Source organism: Poecilia reticulata, chromosome 7 (genome assembly GCF_904066995.2).
Source record: "Poecilia reticulata chromosome 7, P_reticulata-male-v2, whole genome shotgun sequence".
In the NCBI taxonomy this organism is placed as follows: Eukaryota; Metazoa; Chordata; class Actinopteri; order Cyprinodontiformes; family Poeciliidae; genus Poecilia; species Poecilia reticulata.
Window position 1 is genome coordinate 22,684,202 of NC_088836.1, and position 22,268 is coordinate 22,706,469.

Consider the following 22,268-nt stretch of genomic DNA (forward strand, 5'->3'; position numbering starts at 1 on the left):
GTTTTTTTTTTCCTTTTTGTTAAATTTTGCGTTTTTATGATTAAACATTTGTGGAAGGCCTTTATTTCATTGATTTATTACGTTTCACTTGAGAGAAGGAGGACAAAGTTAAGGAAGAAGGAGAGAGAGAAAAAAGTGATGGCAATTAAACTGACTGTGTTTCCTCTCTAAATTCCTTCGTTTCCACATTTGCACTTTGCGGCTTTTGTTTTCTCATTTAGGTTGTCTGAGAGCTAAACAGGCATAGTTTTTATTTCAAAAAACACTCCTCAAACTGCTGCATGACTCTGCATCTGTAAAGCCGACGCATACAAGTCAGACTTTGCACCCTGGTTGCAGCAAAGGCCCATTTTCATACATTGACCTCCGTCTTTGTTAGAGCCCATATAGAAGTCATGGAGCGATTCGCTGAAGGAGCCACCAAATGACTTAGTATGAATTTTTTGGCTAATCCTTCTCAGCCCGCTTTGTTTTTGCTTCTTGGAGCTCTGTTGTGAGTCCAGAGGAGCCAGCTGTGGGTGTGTGTGGGTTTTTTGGGACAGACCCCAGGCCAGGGACGTCCTGTATTGAGTCACTGGAGTTTAAAAGCCCAGCTGTGTAAATGACTTACAGCATGCATTCAGAATTCACACTGCTACATGCAAACACAGGTCACCCAGGCACTGGGTGTGAGCCAGACACGATCATGCAGCAAGTTAACGCAACACGCAAGTCTCTGAAGCTGACCACACAAAATGATCCTGTCTGTCTACCTGCACTGATTATTTACGGTGGTGCTTTTGGTCTCTGGCAGCATTAGCCCTCGGCCACTGTCTGCTAAAGCATTTCCTCCTTAACAAACCGCGACTTCCGTGGCTTTTGGCAACAGTTTGGCCTGTAAAGTTCAGCTTATGTTGAACTGATGCACACCAGTCCTTCTCGTCCCATTGGAGTAAAAACAATCACTCAGCCTAACTTGCAATAATCCCATTAAGATCTTTTTAATCAGAGGAAACTTGCTATTGAACGTCTGCTGTTTGCATGACTTAAAGAGCAGCAGGCTCATCATCTGTGTCTGCACGTGTGTTCGTGTGTGTGAGGGCGGGAGTGGGGATCAGACCCTTTACAGTAAGATGTTATCGCGAGGTATGTTAGACACAGCTTCCTTGTTTTCCCTCTTCTCATGCAACCCCACATGGACTATAGCTGTGACCGAAAGTTGGAATGACACAACCTTGCAGTAAATCGGAGATCTAACAGAGCCAGAATGTCCCAGTATTTTTGTTATTTGACTGAAGATGAAGGCAAGACTTTTCACCCTGTATTCTATCCTCAAAAAAAACATGCAACAATTTTTTTTAACATATTCAGAATTATTCAAACTCTCACATCCAGCCCGAAGCTCCAAGGCTCCAACTTACAGAGTTAAAGATTTATGATTTGATGTTTCCTAACATCACATTTATAGCATTGGATATTTTAACAGCAAAAGAAACACATTGCAGCACAAAAATGGGTGGGTGTGGTAGTGCTATTCATATTGGTTGGTCTCCAGACCCACGCAGCTTATGGTAAATTTTTTAAATATATTTTTTGGTTTAATTTTTTTATTTCTCCTAAATTCATTTATTCTTGTTTTGTCTTTATGGAGTGAGAAAATATTACAATGTGCTACAGTGATCATATAGGTTTATTTGACGATAGATTGTATTTCTTATATAAATTATGCTTTATGTTGAGCCTTAATGCTGGAGGAACGCTCTTATCCAGTTTATCTGCATTAGTAGGAGAGGTTGTACCTTGCAAAAGTATTTACACCCTTTCTCCCATTTTTTATTAGCTGCTGAGATAGATAGACACAAAGTAGTGCTAAGTAATAGCAAAATAAAAGTGTGGCATTCATTTGTGATTTGAATTTCAGCTGCTAAATCTCTATCAGGGTTACATGTCTCGGGGTTGACCTCTGTTTGCATATTTATCTTTGGAAAATGGCTCAATTCCAGCCAGATTAAAGGAGAGAGCATCTTTAAACATCAGCTTTCAAGTCTTGTCGGTGGCTCTCAATTAGATTTAGATCTGGATTTTAAATTGGTAATTCCAACATACAGATGTGCTTTGATCTAAACTCTGTAACTCTGCAGCCAGAGCTACAGAGAATCGGTAGCTTTGTAGCTACTGATTCTCACCACCTTCCTGCTGAGGTGGTGAACCTCCATGTCTGGTCTCAAATTTTCTGCAGCCTCCAAAGGGTTTTTTTTTCAGGTTTTGGCTTGTGCTTGACTCCATTAACCTTAACCTATCATCATGAACTTGTTTTTTCTATCCCTGCTAAAAGAAAAAAAAAAAGACAGCTTACCCACAGCATGATTCAGCCACCACCATTATTTCATGTGTGGATGGTTTGTTGTGATCAATGTGCACTAACAAAGATACATTTTGCTCTTATGCCATATATGTGGAACTTACTAGATATTAAAAACTGCACATTTGACTTCTTGTTGATTCCTTTCAATAACAGCTTTATTCACGCCTCTCTTCCGTACAGGCTGCACCTGTAGCATGTAGTAGTTGCCCTGCTGACAATTTCTCCCACCAGAGCAGCAGAGGTTTACAGAGCCTGCAGAGTGACCCTAGGCATCTTAGCTGCTTCTCTGGTTCATGTCTTCTGTGCCTGACAGTTTAGATGGTAAATGATGTCTTAGCAGAGTTCTGGTTCTATTATATACTTTTCATTATTGGCTGATGGATTGGATTGAGCGGTGCTTTGGGATGTTCAAAGCTTATTGTTCGGTAGCCTCTGCTTTACACTTGCTGTGTTTCTTGGTCTTCATGACCCATTTTTATTGTTCACCAATATACCACTGAAACCTTCATATAGCAGCTGGACCTACACTGAGATTAAATCACAGATGTTAAATTGTACTAATTAGGTGCCTTCCTATTTGTCCCGGTGGGATTTAGAGCAAAAGGTCTGAATCCAAATGCACGTCACTCTTCAGAATTTTTAATTGTGAGCAATTTAAAATCACGTATAAATTCCACACCATTAAATATATTTGAAGTTCGAGTTTCATTGTGATGGACCGAGTTAAAAACAGGAGTCACAGGATATTAATTAGAAAAATAGGGTTTTTTATTTTAACCCAAAGATTATAAAATGACAAAAAGATGAACTGAGCTCATAAAAGAGGTCAAAGAAACAAAACTGAACTCAGGCAAAAATGTAAACAAACTGGCTGCACAAACAAACATAACTGACCTCTCAAAGAAATGACACACAGGGGTTTATATATTGGCTGATCAGACCAATTAAGACACAATAGGGGTAACTAAACAGAATACAATTACAAACACAAAAACAAATAACAGTACAGCTAAGTTTGGCTAAACTAAAGACTCACAAAATGAAAATCAAAAATATTGAAGTTTAAATACTTATATTTACTTAAATACAAACCTTATCTAAACAAAGAAACTACAAATTTCCCCTGCCAGCAGGAACTAGTGGTGTAGTCCAGTCAACATTTAAGCCTGCTGAGCCCTGACCCCCATCTTTTGTCTGGCCACTCCAAGGCAGGCAAAACACAAACAAAAGGTCAGTCTCAAGCAAACAAATTAAACTTAAGTACATAAATACATATGTTAACTAAATGTGCGCGCTAACAAAAAGAACAAATGTATCCAAATCAACTAATAAATGTTTTACTGAAACTAAAGTGTTGTTGTGTTTGAATGAAAAAAAAAAAATTATTATGCATAAAAGTTACCGACTTCAGAGTGTGGCCATGGATTTGGCCATCACATTCATGTTTCAAAATGGGGCAAAGGCTATGAGATATTAACCTCTGTTCACCGACTCATCCAGAAATGTCAGACTGTCTGGACTGGCTCTTGTTGAGGCTGCAGAGGAAAAACATGTAAAAATGCAAATAAATATCAAACCACTGGGGATCGTGCTACTAGAGCATATTTTAATTGTTCAGTGTTCTGCTGCTGTTGATCTGCACCACATGGGATTCATCTCTCAGGTGGAAAAACAGTAAACATATAAAGTTCTGCTGGAATTTTTTCCACTCTCATTGCTCCACTACTCATCTTGTCTCAAACTTATCATGTTGCCAGTTCCACTTTCACAGAGCTAATGTCATGCTCATGTACAAACCAAGTAATGAGAGGAGGCAGAGGTTCTCTGTGTTACCTTGTGACCTGATCGGGCACCAGCTGGCCCTGGCCCTGGCCCTGGCCCTGGCCCTGGCCCTGGCCCTGGCCCTGGCCCTGGCCCGTTTACTGCACTCATCTCTTCGAGTTCTTTTCAGTGTTATTTTGTGGCTTAGAGGCAACATTGTGAACAGCAGGCGGGAAGAAATGTCAAACTGGTAAATTAGATAAAAAATTTAGAGGCTTTGGATTTCGGACAGAAGTCTGTCACCAGCTCGCGCTCTTACTACAAACTCAGAAGCAGTTGAGTCATTCTGTTGTAACATCAGAAAAGCTCGGCTCTTGTTTCATAGTTAATCAGACTCTAATCTTTTTTTTTTCTCGTGAAGAGCTTCAATACAATTTTTTAGCAACAAGCTCATATCTCTCCTTCATCCTCTCCCCACCCTTCTCTCTGTTGTGCCTTGCATTCCTCTCAACAGTGTGCTGCCTGTGGTGCTGAGGTTAATACAGATGTTTCTCTCTGTCTGTGGGCCAAAGCAGCTGTGCAGAGAAACTTTATCTTTTCAGAGTCCAACAAGTCCCCTCGACTCACCCTCCACCAGCACGCCTGGCCCAGTGTCCAGGCTGTTTTCACACACACACACACACACACACACACACGACAATCTGACACCAGATATCCCCACACCACCCTCCTAAAATGAGCCGTATTGATTGGCGGTGCTGGCCTCTGAGTTTTAATTAGTTAGTTATCATACGGTCCCCGCAGTGTTTTCTGGTGTTTAGTCTTCAACCTCCTGATCTAGCCTTCACCTCCAGAGGTTTACACCTCCTGTGCTTCCAGACATAAAACATTTCAACGCTTTCTCGAGTTCTTTTGTATGTTTTTCCACTCCCCACCTCTCTTCTCACACACATAAGCTCATAAACACACACTTTTTCTTTCTCTGTATCTCTGTAAATTCAAGCAAAAGAAGAGAGTTGTCTTCCTTAAATCATGCTATCGATTGTCGTCGGCTTGTTTAAAAGCAGATAAATCATTGTCTTTCTGACTCTAAACCAAAAAGGCTTCTCAAAATATGTCTGATGCAGTCTTTCACATGTGGACAATAGAAAAAAAAAACATTTATGTGCGCTGAAGGCCACATTTTTAAACTGTGCATGGAACCTGTCCTTGACAGTGTTTGTTTGCCTTTTGTCCTCTTCCAGATTTATGTAGTCATTTGAGTGTACGCTCCCGGGGGAGTCGAAACACACGCATGTGCACGCTTGCGTACAAGTGCAGAGAAATGTGCGCTCGGTTTTATGTGGTCAAAAGCAACATCTCTGCAGCCAATTAGTGTTATTGAATGCATGTTTTTCATTGCTGCTGAACAGGGAGTGTGCAGAAGCAGAGAAATGCTGCAGCTGGTACAGACAGCCCGGTCTTCTCGTCAGGTAGTTACTCATACAGGATTTGATTTAATGTATCAAGGTCTGTTGTGGATATACAGCTGCATGCTCTTGGGGTATGTTTTTTTTTTGTCAAATTGGTATATCCAGAGGTATAAGACTTTACCAATTCTTCTTCAAAAAATAATATCTGTGATCCAGTATTTAAGGACTTTCCATAAGTCATATTTAGTTTTGGGTAAACTTTGAACCAACCCATTCCATTGAAGCTCTGGCTGCATTCTTAGAGCCACTGCCCTGCTGAGGTAAAGCGCCACCTCTGCCTCGAGTCTTTTGCAGCTTCTAGACATTTTTTTTTTCCAGAACTGTCCTGTATTAAGCTTCTTTGGGCATCTTCTCATCCTCTCTGACTCGCTTCTCTTTCACCACGTCGCCCCCCGCATAATGCTGCCACCACCTGGTTTGTGAGAAGTGTGTTGGCTTTCCACCACGCGCATGTCTCACCAGAACAGCTTCTTCCGCATGCTAACAGCATCCCCTGTGTGTTTTGTCGCAAACGTTAAAAATGACTTTTTTTTTTTCCAACAGTGGCTTTTTTTTCTTGCCACTCTCAGATTTGTGACGTGACTAATGGTTGTTCTGTCAATTAATTTTCCCGCTCAGGCAAGATCTCTGCAGCTCCTCCAGGGCTGCCTCTTTGACTGATGCTCAGTTGTTTTAGGTGAAAGGCTATGTTTTGTTAGGTTTCCAGATGTGCCACACACTTTCCATTTTTGTACAATGGTGCTCATTGATCTCACGGATTCTAATGACTCAATTCTTGGGCTATTGCTTAATCCTGCTTTAAGCTTCTCTAAACCTTCACCCCAGACCTGTTTGAAGTTTTCGTTAGTCTTTATGACGCTGTTTATTCTCTAACTATTCTCTGAGGTCTTCAAAGAACTCCTAAATGTATTCTGAAGTTTACAGGTGAACTCTATTGTAGTTTCGGTTGCACTCGATTTTATGGCTGGATTCAAGTACGTCACATTGAACTTTTTAGATTTTTCTTTTAGGAAAAAAAAAAAAGTTAACTATGTGTCATTTCCCCTAAACTTCACAATTATGCACTATTTTGAGTTGGACTATTACATAAAATCCCAAAAGCACATTCAAACTGCATTTGTAACTTGATAAAAACTCGAAGCAGTGTGAATACTTTTTAGGCACCGAGTACCGAAAAACACAATCAAAAGAATCTCAGCCTGCAAGAGTTTCAGGCGTCTCTACAAAGTCCGCACCGTGTTATCCAGAAATATCAAGCTTTTTTATTTTTCCATTTATGACTTTGCAAACTCACCTGTTGAACCCAGGCAACCAAGAAAGACATCTGGTGGTACACAGCTACAGTGTGCTCGGCCAAGTCAAGGCACTTGCTGGGAGAAATGATGGAACACGCTGCGGGTGGGACTTGATAATGTGGCCAGTGGTCAAAAAGCACAGATGTACAAAGCAGGGGGCGTTCTTGCTCTGCTTCAATGATGGAATGACCTGCTTCTCTGCCAGGAATGCTGGGCTCATCAGAGTTTTTTTTTTTTTCTGCTAAGCTCACTCTTGTTTTCTAAGTCTTGGTTTTCTCTTACTGTAGCCCCAAACCCTCACAGCAGTCAGGATAATTTGGATCTCTAATTATTTGCGGGGGAAAAAATGGAGCTAGAAAATGCACTTAATATTAGAATAAATATCAATTCCACCCACATAGCCCCTTTTATTTTATCGTCTGGGCTACTTTGGCCAGGACTTATCAGAGAACAGCAGCATCTAAGACTCCCCTTCACTCCTCTGACGACGAGTACCAAGCAGTGAAGCTCAGAGGGCAGATGTAGGCCAGAGCACAGCCAGAGATCCTGGGACCAATAGCTCCACTGCTGCAATAACAAATATAACGCTCTTTCCTTGGTACTGGGGCACTGGTAGGGCAGAGGTGACATGAGGAATGAAGTGGGAACCATAGATGAAGACAAAAAAGAGGAAATACAAAGTGAATACATTTTTGATGTCTTTAAAGTGCCTTGAAAAGTATTCACTGACCTTTTTTGCATTCTTTTATGTTACACACAAAAACCTCAATGTCATTTATGTGATAGACGGTCTAAATGCAAAGGCTGATTGGTAAAAAATAAACATCACTCTGAGCATATCACCCCCATGATGAAACATGGTAGTGGCAGTATCATTTTGTGTCTTCAAAAGGAACTGAATAAATGGTCGGAGCTAATCAGTTATGTAAAAGTGAGAACTGGGAAAATCTGGGAAAAATATCTGTTAATGGCCACAAAAGACTTGAGACTTTTGTAGATTGGGCAAGAGTTTTCTTTTCAGCACAACATTGACCCTAAATAAAAGCTGAGCTTCAAGCACATTCATGTGGTAGAATACCTCAAACTTAATGTTACTAAAATGTAAATACAATTTCTGTAAATATAAATCATCCAGTCTGACTGATCTTAAGATATTTTGCCCCAAAAATCTGCCATACATTTTTCTTTCATACATACCCTAAAAAACTTACAGTTATAATTGCAGCAAACAATTGTTTGACAAAATTTGCCTTTTAAAGTTACTGATTATTATGGGATGTTTCTCTATTCTCTGGCTACTGGTTGCAGTCGAACATAATATTCCACCTTCCATTGTACTAATTGCTATACATATTAATTTTTTGTCTCCACATTTCAACTGGTCCTGTTTAATCATTTTGTTGTCATATTGTAATTGATATTTACTATTCAGGTTACTGGTGACTTTATGCTCTGTGAGACACTTTGGTGGTTTCAAATACCCTGCAGTAGCTAATAGACATCCTAATAAAATGCATTGAATTTTGTGATAGCTGAGTGTTAAATAAAGCATCAAGGTGCAAGGGGCGTTATTTTATGTCACTACCTTCATGTAGCGTCTGCGTCTTGGATGTGGGGTTGCAAAGGCTTGTGAACCTCCGTGTCAGAGCAGTTATGACTGTTCGACACAGTAAAACCCTATTTCGAGCCACCTATCCTGCCCAGCCACCAGCTGCGCTATGAAATGTGTGTTAGGTCTCCAAACAGAAAATTGCGATAGCGGAAGCCTATAATGCTGACCAGAGTTCTCAGAAGTTCTCCAACATTGAAATAAAAGCCTGCAAAAGTCAAGCAACGGCGGCGTACAAGTGGTGACAAGTGATGAAACATTGCATTTGTGTCAGGATGATATACGAATTAGCTGTGACTATTTGCGTAGGAAAAACGAGCTGCTGCCTTTTCCATCTATTTCCTCTGGAGATATTTATTTGTGAAAAACCAAAGTTAACAGGCTGTGAGAACCAAAATAAACAACACGCTGATAAAATCAGAGTGCCAATCATGTGCGCACAAGGTGCAGCACTGGGATGCAGAGGAAAATCTTAAAATGTTTCCCCTCCTGCCAACGAGCGCACGACATGTGAGTTTTCCTGAGGTCTATAATAGGAGCTGGCTTGGCTAGATGAGGAGGGTGTGGTTCCTGTGGCCTCTAAATTAAAGAACATAAAAACAAGGGGATGAGGAAAAGAGGGGGTGAGTGGGGTAAAACTGAATGGCTGCGGTGTGGTGACTGAGTTGTTTTATCCGGGAGGAAGTGCAGCTGGTTAAAGTGGCATTAGTGCTTGGAGATGCCTTGCTGCTTGGCACCAAAAGCTCTTTTTCTCTTCACTCCTGCTGCGCAGCTCGTTATATCGCACAACAGAATGAAGACTGATGAAAATGTAGTCACGTTGTTGCCAATCTCACTAATCTAAAGCCTTTTAAGCCAAGCAGCATCATGTTGTTCACCCTTACCCAGAATAGATCAGTGTGTGTGTGTGGGGGGGCACATATGTCTAAAAATGATTCAAAACGGGGATCAACAGAGGAAAAAGAAATATTTTTGTAATTTTATTTTAAATGCGATTTTTCTCAAAATAACTCAGTTATTTTTACGAAATGTATTTCTTCAGTTTTCATCATTTAGTCTTGCACCTTCCACACATACGCACACACTGACACACACGCACATACACAGACGTTTAGTGCCAATAAATCTTTTGTAGATTGTTTATTCCAAGTCTTTTAAGGTAGAACCTTGATGAACCTCAATAGCTGAAAATGTGACATGTTGGTTTATTCATTCTCCACCTTAATCTTAGTGGAATTTCTATAGGAATAGATTATTCTATGAAAAACCTCTGGTAATGCAGCCAAAGTTACATGAAATCAATTTGTTTTTGGTAGCTAATTCTGTACACAATTAGTTATGCGATTTTGGGAAAACTTCTTGCAGTTTTCTCTGACTTGGGAAAATATCTCCCAACAAAGCACCAGTACCCATTTTTCTTCTTCCGACTTCACTTATCACTGAGCAAATGCTGGTTTGTTTCTTATACAAGCGTGTGTGGATCATACACCCAAAGTGAAATGGAATTGCTCTCAGGGTTCAGTTTTCATTGACCGTCCACAGCTGACAAACCAAGGAGAAGGTGGCTGAAGAATCTGAATAGAAAGAGAACTTCAAAACTCATATTTACAACTTTCACTCTGTCAAGAAAAAATTCACAGAGAGGGATATCTCTGTTCTGGTTTAGCTACAACCATCCAAGAAAGAAACTATGGTTCTTAAAATGACAAACAGCACTGCCGAAAAAATATAAAACATGGTTTTATTAATTTATTAAAAAAAAAAGTAACAATTAACATAGTTACATTGTAGTAACTCATCAGTGCAGAGAACGCCCTTTCTACCCCTGAACATATCTTCAATAAAAATTGTCCCGTAAATGATAGCGCTATAGATTCAGATATAGAATTATTAAACTCAAAATAATTTCCAGATCATTATACAATTGAATCATAATTTTTATCTTTGTCTGAGAAGAGATCATTGAAAAACTTAATATGTTGTTATTCAAAATAAAATGTCAGTTCCTAAGATCATCTTCCTGATCTTTGAAAAAGAAAGTAAAACAACATTATCCTATGTGAAAAAAAATATAGTTCCGTGTTTATTTGTTTGCATTCACACCATTAGAAAGAGCCTCATTACAAATAAGAATGCTGATGATTTTATGAGAAGCATCTTCAGGTTTTCATAAAAGGAAAATATTTGTATTTGTAACACATTACTGCCAAGTAAAAGGTATTTATTTTGAATTTGTTTTGCAATAATTTTTAAATTTTTGTGACCGTTAATGTTTTTGATCATTTCCTCTGTGGGAAAAGATTTGCTCTAAATTAGCTGCCCAACAAAGTGCCAAAAGGTTATGCATATCTGAGAACTAAAAGTCAGCTTTTACACAGATAGCTTTTTTTTTCCCTTACAAGTAGTGTGTTGGCAGTCGTGTGAGAAAACCGTTTCAAAATGCTTGTTATTCTCAATTTAACTTTAGGCAATAATAAGGTATCCTTAGTGGTAAAAAACATCATGGTTAAGGCTAAATTACATTTATTTTGAAATGCCACTCGCACGGCAATAACCATTTTTTTTTCGTATGACTCACATTTACCGCTTCCTGATTATGTTTACAAAATGCAAATAGTTGCCTTAGAGAGAACTTGGCTGAGGTTTCTAACTGGTCTAGATTTAATCCACATTAACAAAAAAATATAAGCAATAATAATTAAATAAAAAGATTTCAAAAGCTAATCCTTTGCCCTGATGCATTTCAAATCGTTTGATTCAAATGTTAATACAACGCCGTCCAAAAGTATTTGTACACTTTGATCTTTTTTTTTTTTTACATATTGTCAAGTTGCAACCACAAACTTTACTATATATGTTTTTGTGATAGCCATTGTCAGGGAAAAAAGGAAAGTTATAAAAAGTCCAGACTTAGGCAGCAAAGAAACGTGAAACAAGATCTGCTGGTGAGATCAAACCAAAATTAAAGCTTTTGGCCTACATGTAAAGTTCTGTGTGGAGGAACACTGACACTGTACATTACTCTTGCCACCCATGGTGGTGGTAGCATCATGCTGTGGGGATGCCTTCTTTCAGTAGAGACAGGGAAAATAGTCAGAATAGATGGGAAGGTGGATGAAACTAAATATAGGTGGAGGTTCACCCTCTGGAACAGTGGTTCTTAACCTTTTTTGAGGTACCGAACCCACCAGTTGCATATGCGCATTCACCGAACCCTTCTTATTTCAACCCTCCCCTCCCCGACACACAAAATACTTTGTGGTATTCTGACTTAGTAATGTAATTATATTACCTGTGTTACCACCCCTACACCACTAGAGGCAGTACCAACCCCGAAAAGATGCGACTAAGGAGCAGATATAGACTATAGAGTTTGGTAAAAACTGTGAGCTTTGCTGAAGTAATTAAAGACAAAAGTTCAAATCCATGCTGAGAGTGGAACTCCTTCAATCAGGGCTCCTCCACAGTACTGATTGGCTAAGCAATGTAACGTAGTCCTTTGCAGCAAGTGATAGCAAAGTGGGGCGTCATCACAATTTTACACAAGTGTGTCTTTACCTCCGCGGCAGAGGCTCCGCCGAACCCCTGAGACCGACTCACCGAACCCCTGGGGTTCGATCGAACCCAGGTTAAGAACCACTGCTCTAGAAGGACAATGTCTTTACAGGTGCAATTACAAAGTTTATTATTCAAAGGTGCATTTATTTTAGCAACTCATTTCATACAGTGAAACACAGTATTTAAATTAATTTAAATACAGAATCGGATTCTTTTGAGCTTTTATGTCTTACATTCCATGCTTAGTTAATGAAAACATGATACAAGAAATTAGTATTTTATCAGTCCACTAGAAATGCATTTGTAATACAGAGATGTGGGGATAATGTATAATGATTAGTACCTGCTCTACTGTTGTTATTTCCAAATGGTGCTTTTAATCTGATTAGAACACATATCCTATTTTACTTATCTTCCTGCACATGACCACAGGATGGCTCAGATTGTCTGTATTAAGGATTGCTAGCTTAACGTATCTATAACGAGCAAAGAGACTGGTTTTGATTTTCTTCTCTGCCTCCCCATCCAACAGGGAAATTTCAGCAAAAAGTCAAACTATTCATTTAAGCAGAGAACCCGTAACGCAGTTGAAGTAAATGAGAAAAAAAGTACCACTTCGAGATTCTTTTTTCAGTAAAATGCATTACTAAGAGCTCCAGATTGTTTATATATCCTGTATAAATCTGTGGTCCAGAGTGCCCAGTGAAGCATGAGGTGGAACCAAGCACAGGAGTTTATGGGTGTAGAGGGCAAGCAATTTTGATGTCTGCTGTGAGAAGGAGGGTAAAGAGGTCAGCAAAGCCGGAAAAGTTTGGCCTGACCACAGATCTTCAATGTAAAGGCTTTTCTTCCTGTGGTTACTTTCTTTGCTTCCAGTTAGACTCGTAGGCATGTATTAGTGACTGTACACACTGACACACTCTGAAAACGGCCTCTGAGGAGAGTTAATGATCACTAAGTGTGAGTAAGTTATAGTATTAAACTCTCTTGACCCTTGGATCTGTCACAGCCTACGGTGCAGATACATCATGCTGGTATGATGTCATTAGCACTTGCTAGTGAACAGGATGTTTCCTAATGTGCTAATCGCCCTTTTGTGGGTACTCAATCCAGCCCAGGAGTTCGAACTGTCTTTATTGTTTATAGGACAAACATCATAAAAAAAGTCTGCCCCTTCCTTTTACTGTTTTTCTTCGCTGGTCTCCTTTTAGAGTGTGGAAACTTTGACGTGTTTCGAGAGTGCAGTTTAAAATACTGAATAAAAATACAGAGTTCCTGGCATACTCTCCTGTTTATAAGCCTCGTACTCAATTTGTGGAATGATCCAACTCCTTTTGGGATTTTAGAAAACAGGTGTCCTTATTAGTGTGGCGCTCTAGGGTGGTGTTGTGGCAATGAACTCTCAGGATTGAGGGAAGCAAAGCTTAAGTCGACAGTTGAGAAAAGTGAGAGGGGTGCCGAGGGTGAGATCCCCTCCCGGCGAGGAGCGGAAGAGTGCAAATAGGACTGAGGGGTGTGAGGGTGCCCGACAGACACTTGTGCTAATGTGAGCTGTCAGATATGTCTGCTGTCGCTCCGGAGCCTGAGGTGTTGTAGAAGTGTCTTAGGTCCACATGATAGCAGGAGAGGTGGAGAAAGGATGTGGGGAAGAAAAAGGAAAGGGGGGAGAAGAGGGTAGACACAAAAAAAAGAGAAAAATCAGCCTCTTTATCATCAGCCGAACTTTGTTCTTAAAGGAATAGTTTGGAGTTTTTGAAGTTTTGTTCTTTGAAGTTGTTAATAAAACTTCCCATATCTATGGAAGACATGTCAGATCATGATGCGTCTGCAGCAAAGTGAATAAATCACCAGAACAGAGAAAGGATAACAAGGAGGCAGACCCGCATTTCAGCTGATTTAGCTTTGGAAACAACTTTAACTGAAATGTTTAAAGTGGATATGATGTTGTAATGCGGTTAAGTCTAAACTCATCCCCAACTCTGGCAGTTTTAGAGTACCATTTGCTTTACCATTTACAGAAAAAAGACACAGAGAGCTACCAAGCAAGTGAATATATAAGACCAAGAAAGGAATCATGATTTAAACTTGTGATGTGTAGTGCACAAATCTGCTGCAGGTAGGCCTGTCGCGATAAACGATAATCGGTTGATAAATGGTTGTTTTGTTTATTTAGTTGATCAGTTCCAGTGTTATGTGTTCTTTTTAAAATAAAGTGTATCTATCTATGGCAGTAAATAGCATGCATTATTACCAGTGGTGGGAAGTAACGAAGTACGTTACTGTACTTAAGTACAATTTTCGTGTATCTGTACTTTACTTAAGTAGATTTAATAATGGGTACTTTCTACTTTTACTCCACTAGATTTTACAGTAAGTATCTGTACTTTCTACTTCACTACATTTCTACAAAACTGTCGTTTGCATTCAAGTCGCGTTGCTCTTTTTTTTTCGTTAAAATGTGAAGTTCAGGGATTTAAGGTGGCGCCATAAAATCCAAGCAATAACGTGACTTAGTGTCTGTTGTCACCCATCGGCTCCACCTTTACTCGCACGCTGAGCTCCAAGACATGCGCAGTGGTTTCCTCTGAGCGTCAGTAATATAATAGCGCTGCATAAGTCATAAGATATAGCGACATGTAAAATCAGCAGCGCTTCGCTTTCACAGACGGTGGGACTTCGTCCAATTTTTAACGTCACTTGGAAGGAAAGCTTAAAGAAAGGTAAGCTCCGTGGACGTGATGCTAGCAAAGCTAGCAGTATTGACTGAAACACATGTTGCATCTGCGATGAAAAAAAGTTGTCACTCATGCGCTGAATTACTGTGTGGAGGTGTTGACTGACATGTCGCAGATATGGGACAACGCTGTGACCAAAGTGCAATATAGTAATATGACATTCATGGACGATCCGATTCTTCTGGACGGATCTTGACTAAGTCCTATAGTGCTGAAGCCTCACTGAGAGCCGTTCTTTGTTCTTGTAATGCTCTGAGTACACTGCAGTAGCTATTTTATTTCATTAAAATATCTTTATATTTAATTGGTGAATAAATAAAACAAGAACGTAAGAACGCAGAGAATGCTCATTGCTCTTTGTTTTCGTCACCTGTCATGGTGGCAGACATTGGAGCAGGAGGGAGGATGAGAACAGTCACTTCTGCTTGGCTATTTCTTGCTTATTGGGCCTTGGATAGTGTTCATAGTTGAGCATTGTTAATTGCTATGTTTAATGGTGCAGACAATTATTATTTCTGACATTGGCAATATGGGCAACCGCCCAGGGTGTTATTTTTTTAGGGATGGCAGGAGACCTCTGTATTGTGGCACAGAGATGAAAGCAAAACAGAATGAAGAAGAGTTTGATTCGTCACTGGTTAAATTTATTTCAGCTCTGAGTATTTAATATCTAGGTGTTTTTATGGGAAAGTGAATCTTTCAGATCAATTTGAGAAGCAATTTTGATAGGTGCACTTAATTTTATTGTCATGTAGCATGGGGTGCTGGTTTTGATTTGGTCTTGGGTTCAGTGGTCTAGACTACAACTCTGCTACGTGGCTCCTTGGTTCCATGTCCTCCTCTGCCAGTTGGATTTCTTTCAAAATAAATGTGTGGCAAAAAAAGTGAAGTTCATGTTATGTTAGGACAAGAGACAAGATGTTTCCATCCCTGAAATTATGATGCATAGAATCACATATCTAAGTCTAAACTATGTTACAGTGTGAACTCAATAAAAACATGCTTTATCTGTGGCATTGTTCATTAAAATGGCACATTTCTGATGTATTAAAATTAAATACGATCAGTTCACTTAATGATATTAGTGATTAGGTAATGCATTCAGCAAGTACTTTTACTTTTAATACTTAAGTATTTTTAAAAGCCAGTGCTTTTTTACTTTTACTTAAGTAAAATGTTAATGTGGTACTTACTTAAGTACATTTTTGTCTGTGTATTTGTACTTTTACTTAAGTAAATTTTTTGAGTACTTTCTCCACCACTGATTATTACGTAATTTCCATTAAATAAGTGTCAAAAAGTCTTGAAACAATATTATCGTTTATCGCAATAATTTTTTAGACAATTAATCGTCCAGCAAAATTTGTTATTGTGACAGGCCTTGCTGCAGGGAATATCAGTAGGTATTTCATCTTAAATGAAGTGGTAAAATCTTTAATTTAAAGTATGTAGAAAAAAATATGGGTACTATCTTTGTCTAATCATTCAGAAGTTTTCAAACTAAAGTGAAGGTGTGTTGAGGAAATGAGAATGAAACACATAGTAATAAGGCAATAAGTAGGTGTCAGTAGGTTGTTAACCTTATATTCTGATGACTCCCCTTCACCTACCTGTCAGCTGGCTGAAATACAACAAGGAGAAAGTGGACTGCTGGAAATGTAACAAAGGGAGCGCCTCCCATCACTTACATTATGTTTGCACTATTTAAAAAACAACAGCAAAAGCAATCATATCAATTTATATGCAACCTTTATACATCTTAGTTAATATAATGATAGAGTGAAACTACTTTATTTTTGCTTTAGGTTATTATATCTCATGCTGGCACATACCTAGTAACATGTTACGGTACCTCAAGTCCTGGCTTTGTCTTTTATTCACCACATTTTTACTTTTACACATCTTTTAGTCAGGATTATTGGCTGTTGGAAGGAAATAAATCAGATCTTGGAAATCCATTACTTCAAAGAGCTCTTTTAAAGTCTGGCTTACTTATAGATTTATTTCTCTTTCAGAAGCTACCCTGAGGTAACTCATTTTATCTGGGAAAATGTACCTGGCAGGAATGACAGGATAAGATTTGGATCGGACTCATTCAGAGGTTAACATCCCATCAGACAATGATTATGAATAACAATGATTATGAATACGCTTAACAAGTGTGGATTTTTAAGGTCTGTTGTTTTTAGGTAAAGATGCTCGTTTTTCTTGCCCAAGATTAGAATTAGATATTTTTAGACAAATATTGTGCTCTTTTCTTTGCAGTTTTTTGCCATCAGAAAAAAATACATTCAGATGTCGTTATCTGATTCCTTTGAATCGAATAATTCATTTGGATCTTTTTGAATCACCAGTTGCTCACGTCAGTTGAAGCACGTCCCTCTGTGCCCCTGAGACTCTACAAGGTGGTGTAGACAGAGCAGTTGGTAATATTTCGTTATCAAATAAGCTCTCCAAATGAATCCTTTGGGTCTGTTCTCCATCTCACCCAGCAAAAGAGGAGCTCTTCTATATGACATACAGTAAAATTTAAAAAAAAGAAAAAGACTGGGTCTCAACTAACATTTTTGTCTTAAGAGCATATTAGTTGATTTGGATTGTTCATAAATGTCAAAACTTTAACACCTTATCAAAAACTGCTATGGAAAATACAGTGGACAATATGGGTGTTTCAATTATAAACAAATTGAGGTACGTAATGGTAAAAATGTACATATCTAATGTCACAGATCTGTAATGCTTTAAGTGCAGAAACTAACTGTGGAAAAGAGCATACTAATTTAATTATAAAATAAGTAGAAAAGTCACAGGAAGCATATTATATGGAGCACCGGCAGAGTAACGGTACAGAGGAAAGGCTGGAGAATGGCAATGAATGGAGGTGAGTTAATCAGGGGGATTTGGAACAGCTGCAGAGGACAGGAAAACAGGGAGGCAGAGGGATGGTATTATTAACACAGAGGGATGTTAACTAGACACAAAGAAAACTACACATCTACTGTGGAAGTAAGTCTAACACTAATCTAAGACTATAAACTAAAATACACAGAAAACACAACACAAAAATAAGTAAGAAACCTAAAGGATTGAACCTGTATGGCAACACCTTACTAACAATAATAGACACAAATAAATTAACTCAAGATGACCTTTCCAACTTAAACAAACATCAAAGAAATGATTAAAAGCATATCAAACACTGGAAATAATGACCCGGAGATCATTATTTTTCACTTGTTCGTTTGGCTTAAAGCCTGCACCGTTAACACAGAGCTTTCTATTCTTAAAAAAAAAAAAAAAAAATTGAAAAATAAAGTTAACTCATTCTCATAGAAAACTTGAATGCACGTAAACAAAGTCTTCATTTACTATTTTGAGAAATGGACCGTGGGGAAGGTACTAGCATCTTAGGTCCCAATGATAATTTTCAGGTAAGCAGAATTACTGAAAGGAAGCTCTAACCATGAATGGAGATGAACACAGAGCTCTACCCCCCTCATGGTTTCCAGGTGCATGATAAACTCTAGGAGGATGGAGCAGACTTTGCCTTCTCACCATGTCTGAGTTCGCTGATTTGCACGTGTGTGGCCAGCTCACTGTGTAAGCTCACTTTTCTCTTTGCATGTGTCTGTTGTCGTGTCTCTAATTATGGATTACAGAAAGCCATAATGATTGTGTTAGTGCACAGTGACGCACAGGACCCGTCACTTTACAGACGCTGAGAGTTTGTGACTGGAAGAGCTGCAGCTGAATTAAATGTGCGCGACTCAGAGCAAGGAGCTCACATGGCATCACAGGGTGTGTTCGCCAGATTTTTGGTGTGTGTGACACAGGTGGGGTGATGGCTACTCACTTCCTTCAACAGGAAATCATAAATGCACCCACTTAGCTTTAACCTTGCCTCTTCCTCTCATCTAATGACTGCCATACTCCCTCCATGGCCTGTAGGAGAATAAAATGGCAAGCCAAGTCTTTATTGTCCTTCACATTGTGCTGATAAAATCCATACATTAAAGGGTGGAAATGAGACAAACAGTTACTTTGTGAGTTTTACAGCAGTGTCCAGCTGTTTTTATGGGCAAAAATGAAAAATAAAAAAAAAGGAATTCGCTGTAAAAAAAAAAATAAAAAGAAATGTGGGAGGCTGCTCAGTAAGCTGGAAAACAGGTCTGGCTTTCTAAACAGAGGGGAGTGCACCTGCACTGGAAGACATGAGGTGGGAAGAATACCAGGAGCAGATGAAGAATGAGAAGCAGTGAAATGTAAAATATGCAGTGAGTGTGGGGAAGTTTACTTAATGTCTACTTTCCTGCAGTGGGTTTGTCTTTCAAGTTAAAAATGCCAACATCTGTACCCTGAAGGAGATATTCCATTACAGCTTGGGATCTTCCTGAAATGCCTTTTCTGTTGAGTAGGTGATTCCCCCCACCACTTGTCTTAAACATGATATCTATTCATTCAAATCCACATAGGGGAAAATTTTTATACACCTCAAAGAAAGACCACCTGCATGCAAAAATGCAATGTTTTTACTTAGAAGAATATCCTGAATGTCGTGCAGCTATTGAATTGAGCAGCAATATTGGAAATTCAGAACAGGGTTGATATGAAACATTGTACATGAGCAGCAAATGAAGTTGCGTAAACTGCTTTAAAGGTTTTCTGTTTTTCTCATTTTTTCTTTTGCTGTAAAACTTTTTTTTTTTTAGTTAATCACTAGATGCAGTGCCGTGAAAAAGTATTTTTATTGCCTTTACTATGTTTATTTATTTTCCCTTACAGATTTTTAAAATGTTTTTCCCCTTTAAACTTAAATGTAGCAGATAAAAACTAAATATTATAATTTCAGTCAAAGAGAATCTGAGTCAATATAAGAAGGAGTTTTCAAATGATGATTTAATTTATTTATGAACAAAAGTATCCAAACCAAGCTATGTGAAACTGTAGTTTCCCCTTGTTGAAGTATGAATTAATTCTCTTTAGGTCCCGAATCCTCCTTCCAACATTTGACTAAATCCTACACTGCTGGCAACATGAAGTACAGTAGACTAAATAAATTGAAGAACAGCCCAATTTACATCTTTCTGTTTAGCCATTTCTAATTATTGAGGTTCCAGCAAACCACAAAGAGAGCCATTATCCACAAATTGAGAAAAGATGGAACAGTGGTAACCCTTCCAGGAGAGGCTGGCCTATCAAAATTACTCAGAGAGGATGGGCAACTGACTCACCAAAGAGGTCTCAAAAGAACCCAGGGCAACATCCAAAACACCACGTTTACTTTCCTTAATGAAGTCATGACTCAACGATATAAAAACAGACCAGGTGAAAAACCCCTGCTTGTGGACTCAATTGATGCACCGAGTTAGGGCTGTTCATAGTAATCCAGAATGTGATAAAATACAAGTGCTGGCAAACAGGGGACTGGAAAAGGAAAATAAACAATATATATGGGCTAGAGAAACTGTAAAGAATAATGTGTAGTGAAGTTCGCATAATTTGATCACCAGATAACCAAGATATCTATACATTTTGTGGATGTTCCAAAACAATTCTAGGCTAAGAGTACCACTGCTCTCACGCGCCATACAAAATATACGAAGAATTATTGCCAAGTTTTATTACATTTGCATGTTAAATCGAGAAAGTGCAGCAAAAGGAAGTATTAATCTTTCTATGTGTTTATGTGATTATGATTCTAATTTATCAAACACTGCCTGCAACATATTTAGCTATTGACATTCAAAGTTTTGCTGAGTTCTTGAGAAAACGAAATTCAAATGAAAATAACCTGAATGTGAATCCAAGATGGGATTTATCGTTACACAGAAAACCATACAAAGAGAGATTGAAAAACTCCTGAATGAGTCTCTATAGGCAAACGTTTTTCACCCTGGGGATGTCCTGCTGTGACTTAAGAGGAACAAAGGTAAGGGAGGGGGCTTCCTGGTGGCGCAGGATGGACTGGAAAGCAGGGATGTGGCAATAAGAATGACGAAGCAGTGGGGAAGGGGTACAGCAAACATGGAGCCCCCAACTCATGAGAACCAGATGAAGGGCAGACCGGATGGCTCTCTGGGGCTATGTGAAAGAAAAAAAAGAAAGGGAAAAAAAGCGGCTCATAAAACTGTCAGAATCCGCTTGCATCTCTCTATCATGGCTCAGTGTTCGCCAGATGCGTTGCTTTTAACGCAACGCTTCACGAATGTTTCTGTCATCAGCCACCATATATATCTGTCAATTTGTCAAATCTGGCACTGACTTAAGAGTCTGACATCTTATATTGGGTCCTTACTAAGTTTGAAAGACAATCATTAATTTTAATATAAAACATTACACCTCTCGTCTAAACCCACATAAGCTTTGGTTGTTTCACACCTCACAAAGTTGGTCTGATTTGAGAATGCTGTCTTATTTTTGTTTCTGTGCTTTTTTTTTTGCAGTGGAACACGATAAGGAATTTCTACCTGTGCGGCGGCATCATCGAGAGTTCAGATTCAATCTGTCGCGAATCCCAGAGGGGGAAGCCGTTACCGCTGCTGAGTTTCGTATTTTCAAAGACTTCATCCATGAAAGCTACGATAATGAGACCTTCCGCATCAGCGTCTACCAGGTGTTGGAGGAACATTCTGACAAGTGAGCTCCAATGTGTGGTTCTGTGGTGAAACGGTGTCCACGATTTTAGATCTCTCTTTCTTGAGCAACGTTTTAGTTTTTAGTTTTTTCCACAATCAGTTAACAATTTGACCTTTCGGGTAAGGTGAGTTGACCTTACCCGAAGGTAAGCATAGCTATTATGGCATTTATATTATTAGAAAACATAATAGCACTATAGTAAAAGTTTTCCAAACTCTAATCATTGGAAATACCAGTTGAAAGTAATTGCTTTGTTTTAAAGGATGGATTTCATACATAAAAGTTACAAAAGTTATAAATTAAAGACCCCGATTTCATAACTGTGTAGTTATTTAGATCTTCTTCTGTAACTTTAGACCATTGCAGTTATATTAGTTGTTGGCTATTTTCAGTAATAATAATAAAAATACTTTGTTTCATTTTTCAACCATTTAATTTTGTGTTACAATTGACATAAATGACTTTCCTCTTGTGGTTTTGGTGAATATAATCTTTGCAAAATTCACATAATGCAGCACTTACAAAACAAAGCATTTAATTAAAATTAAGGTATCAAAGTTTTGATTTTTGGCAGAGTTTTACACAAAGCATTTCTGAATTTCTGAACTGAAGGCTTTGCCAGAAGGCGTGTAACTCAGCTGCTTGGGCCTTTCGTTTGTCTGGAGGGAACAACACACTCATTTATTCCTCTGCCAGGGAACGGCTTGTATACATGAATGGACCAGGACTCTGTGACACACTATCTGCTCAGTCAGAAAATAGGTCGGGATGCATGAATGCCCAAATGTAGAACAAGGGATTTTTACTCTCAAATGGCGAAAGATTAGAAACCACAAAGTTTGACAATAGCATTGACTT

General features: G+C 38.8%; 1 protein-coding gene across 1 annotated transcript in view; it reads left to right on the top strand.

The window, feature by feature from the left end:
* Positions 1 to 22,268, top strand: part of bmp7b (bone morphogenetic protein 7b) — a 35,217-nt gene that overhangs the window by 2,635 nt on the left and 10,314 nt on the right. The window contains exon 2 of the mRNA XM_017305586.2: positions 21,218 to 21,410. Within this exon, the coding sequence (XP_017161075.1) occupies positions 21,218 to 21,410 (193 nt within the window). The remainder of the gene's footprint in view (positions 1 to 21,217; positions 21,411 to 22,268) is intronic.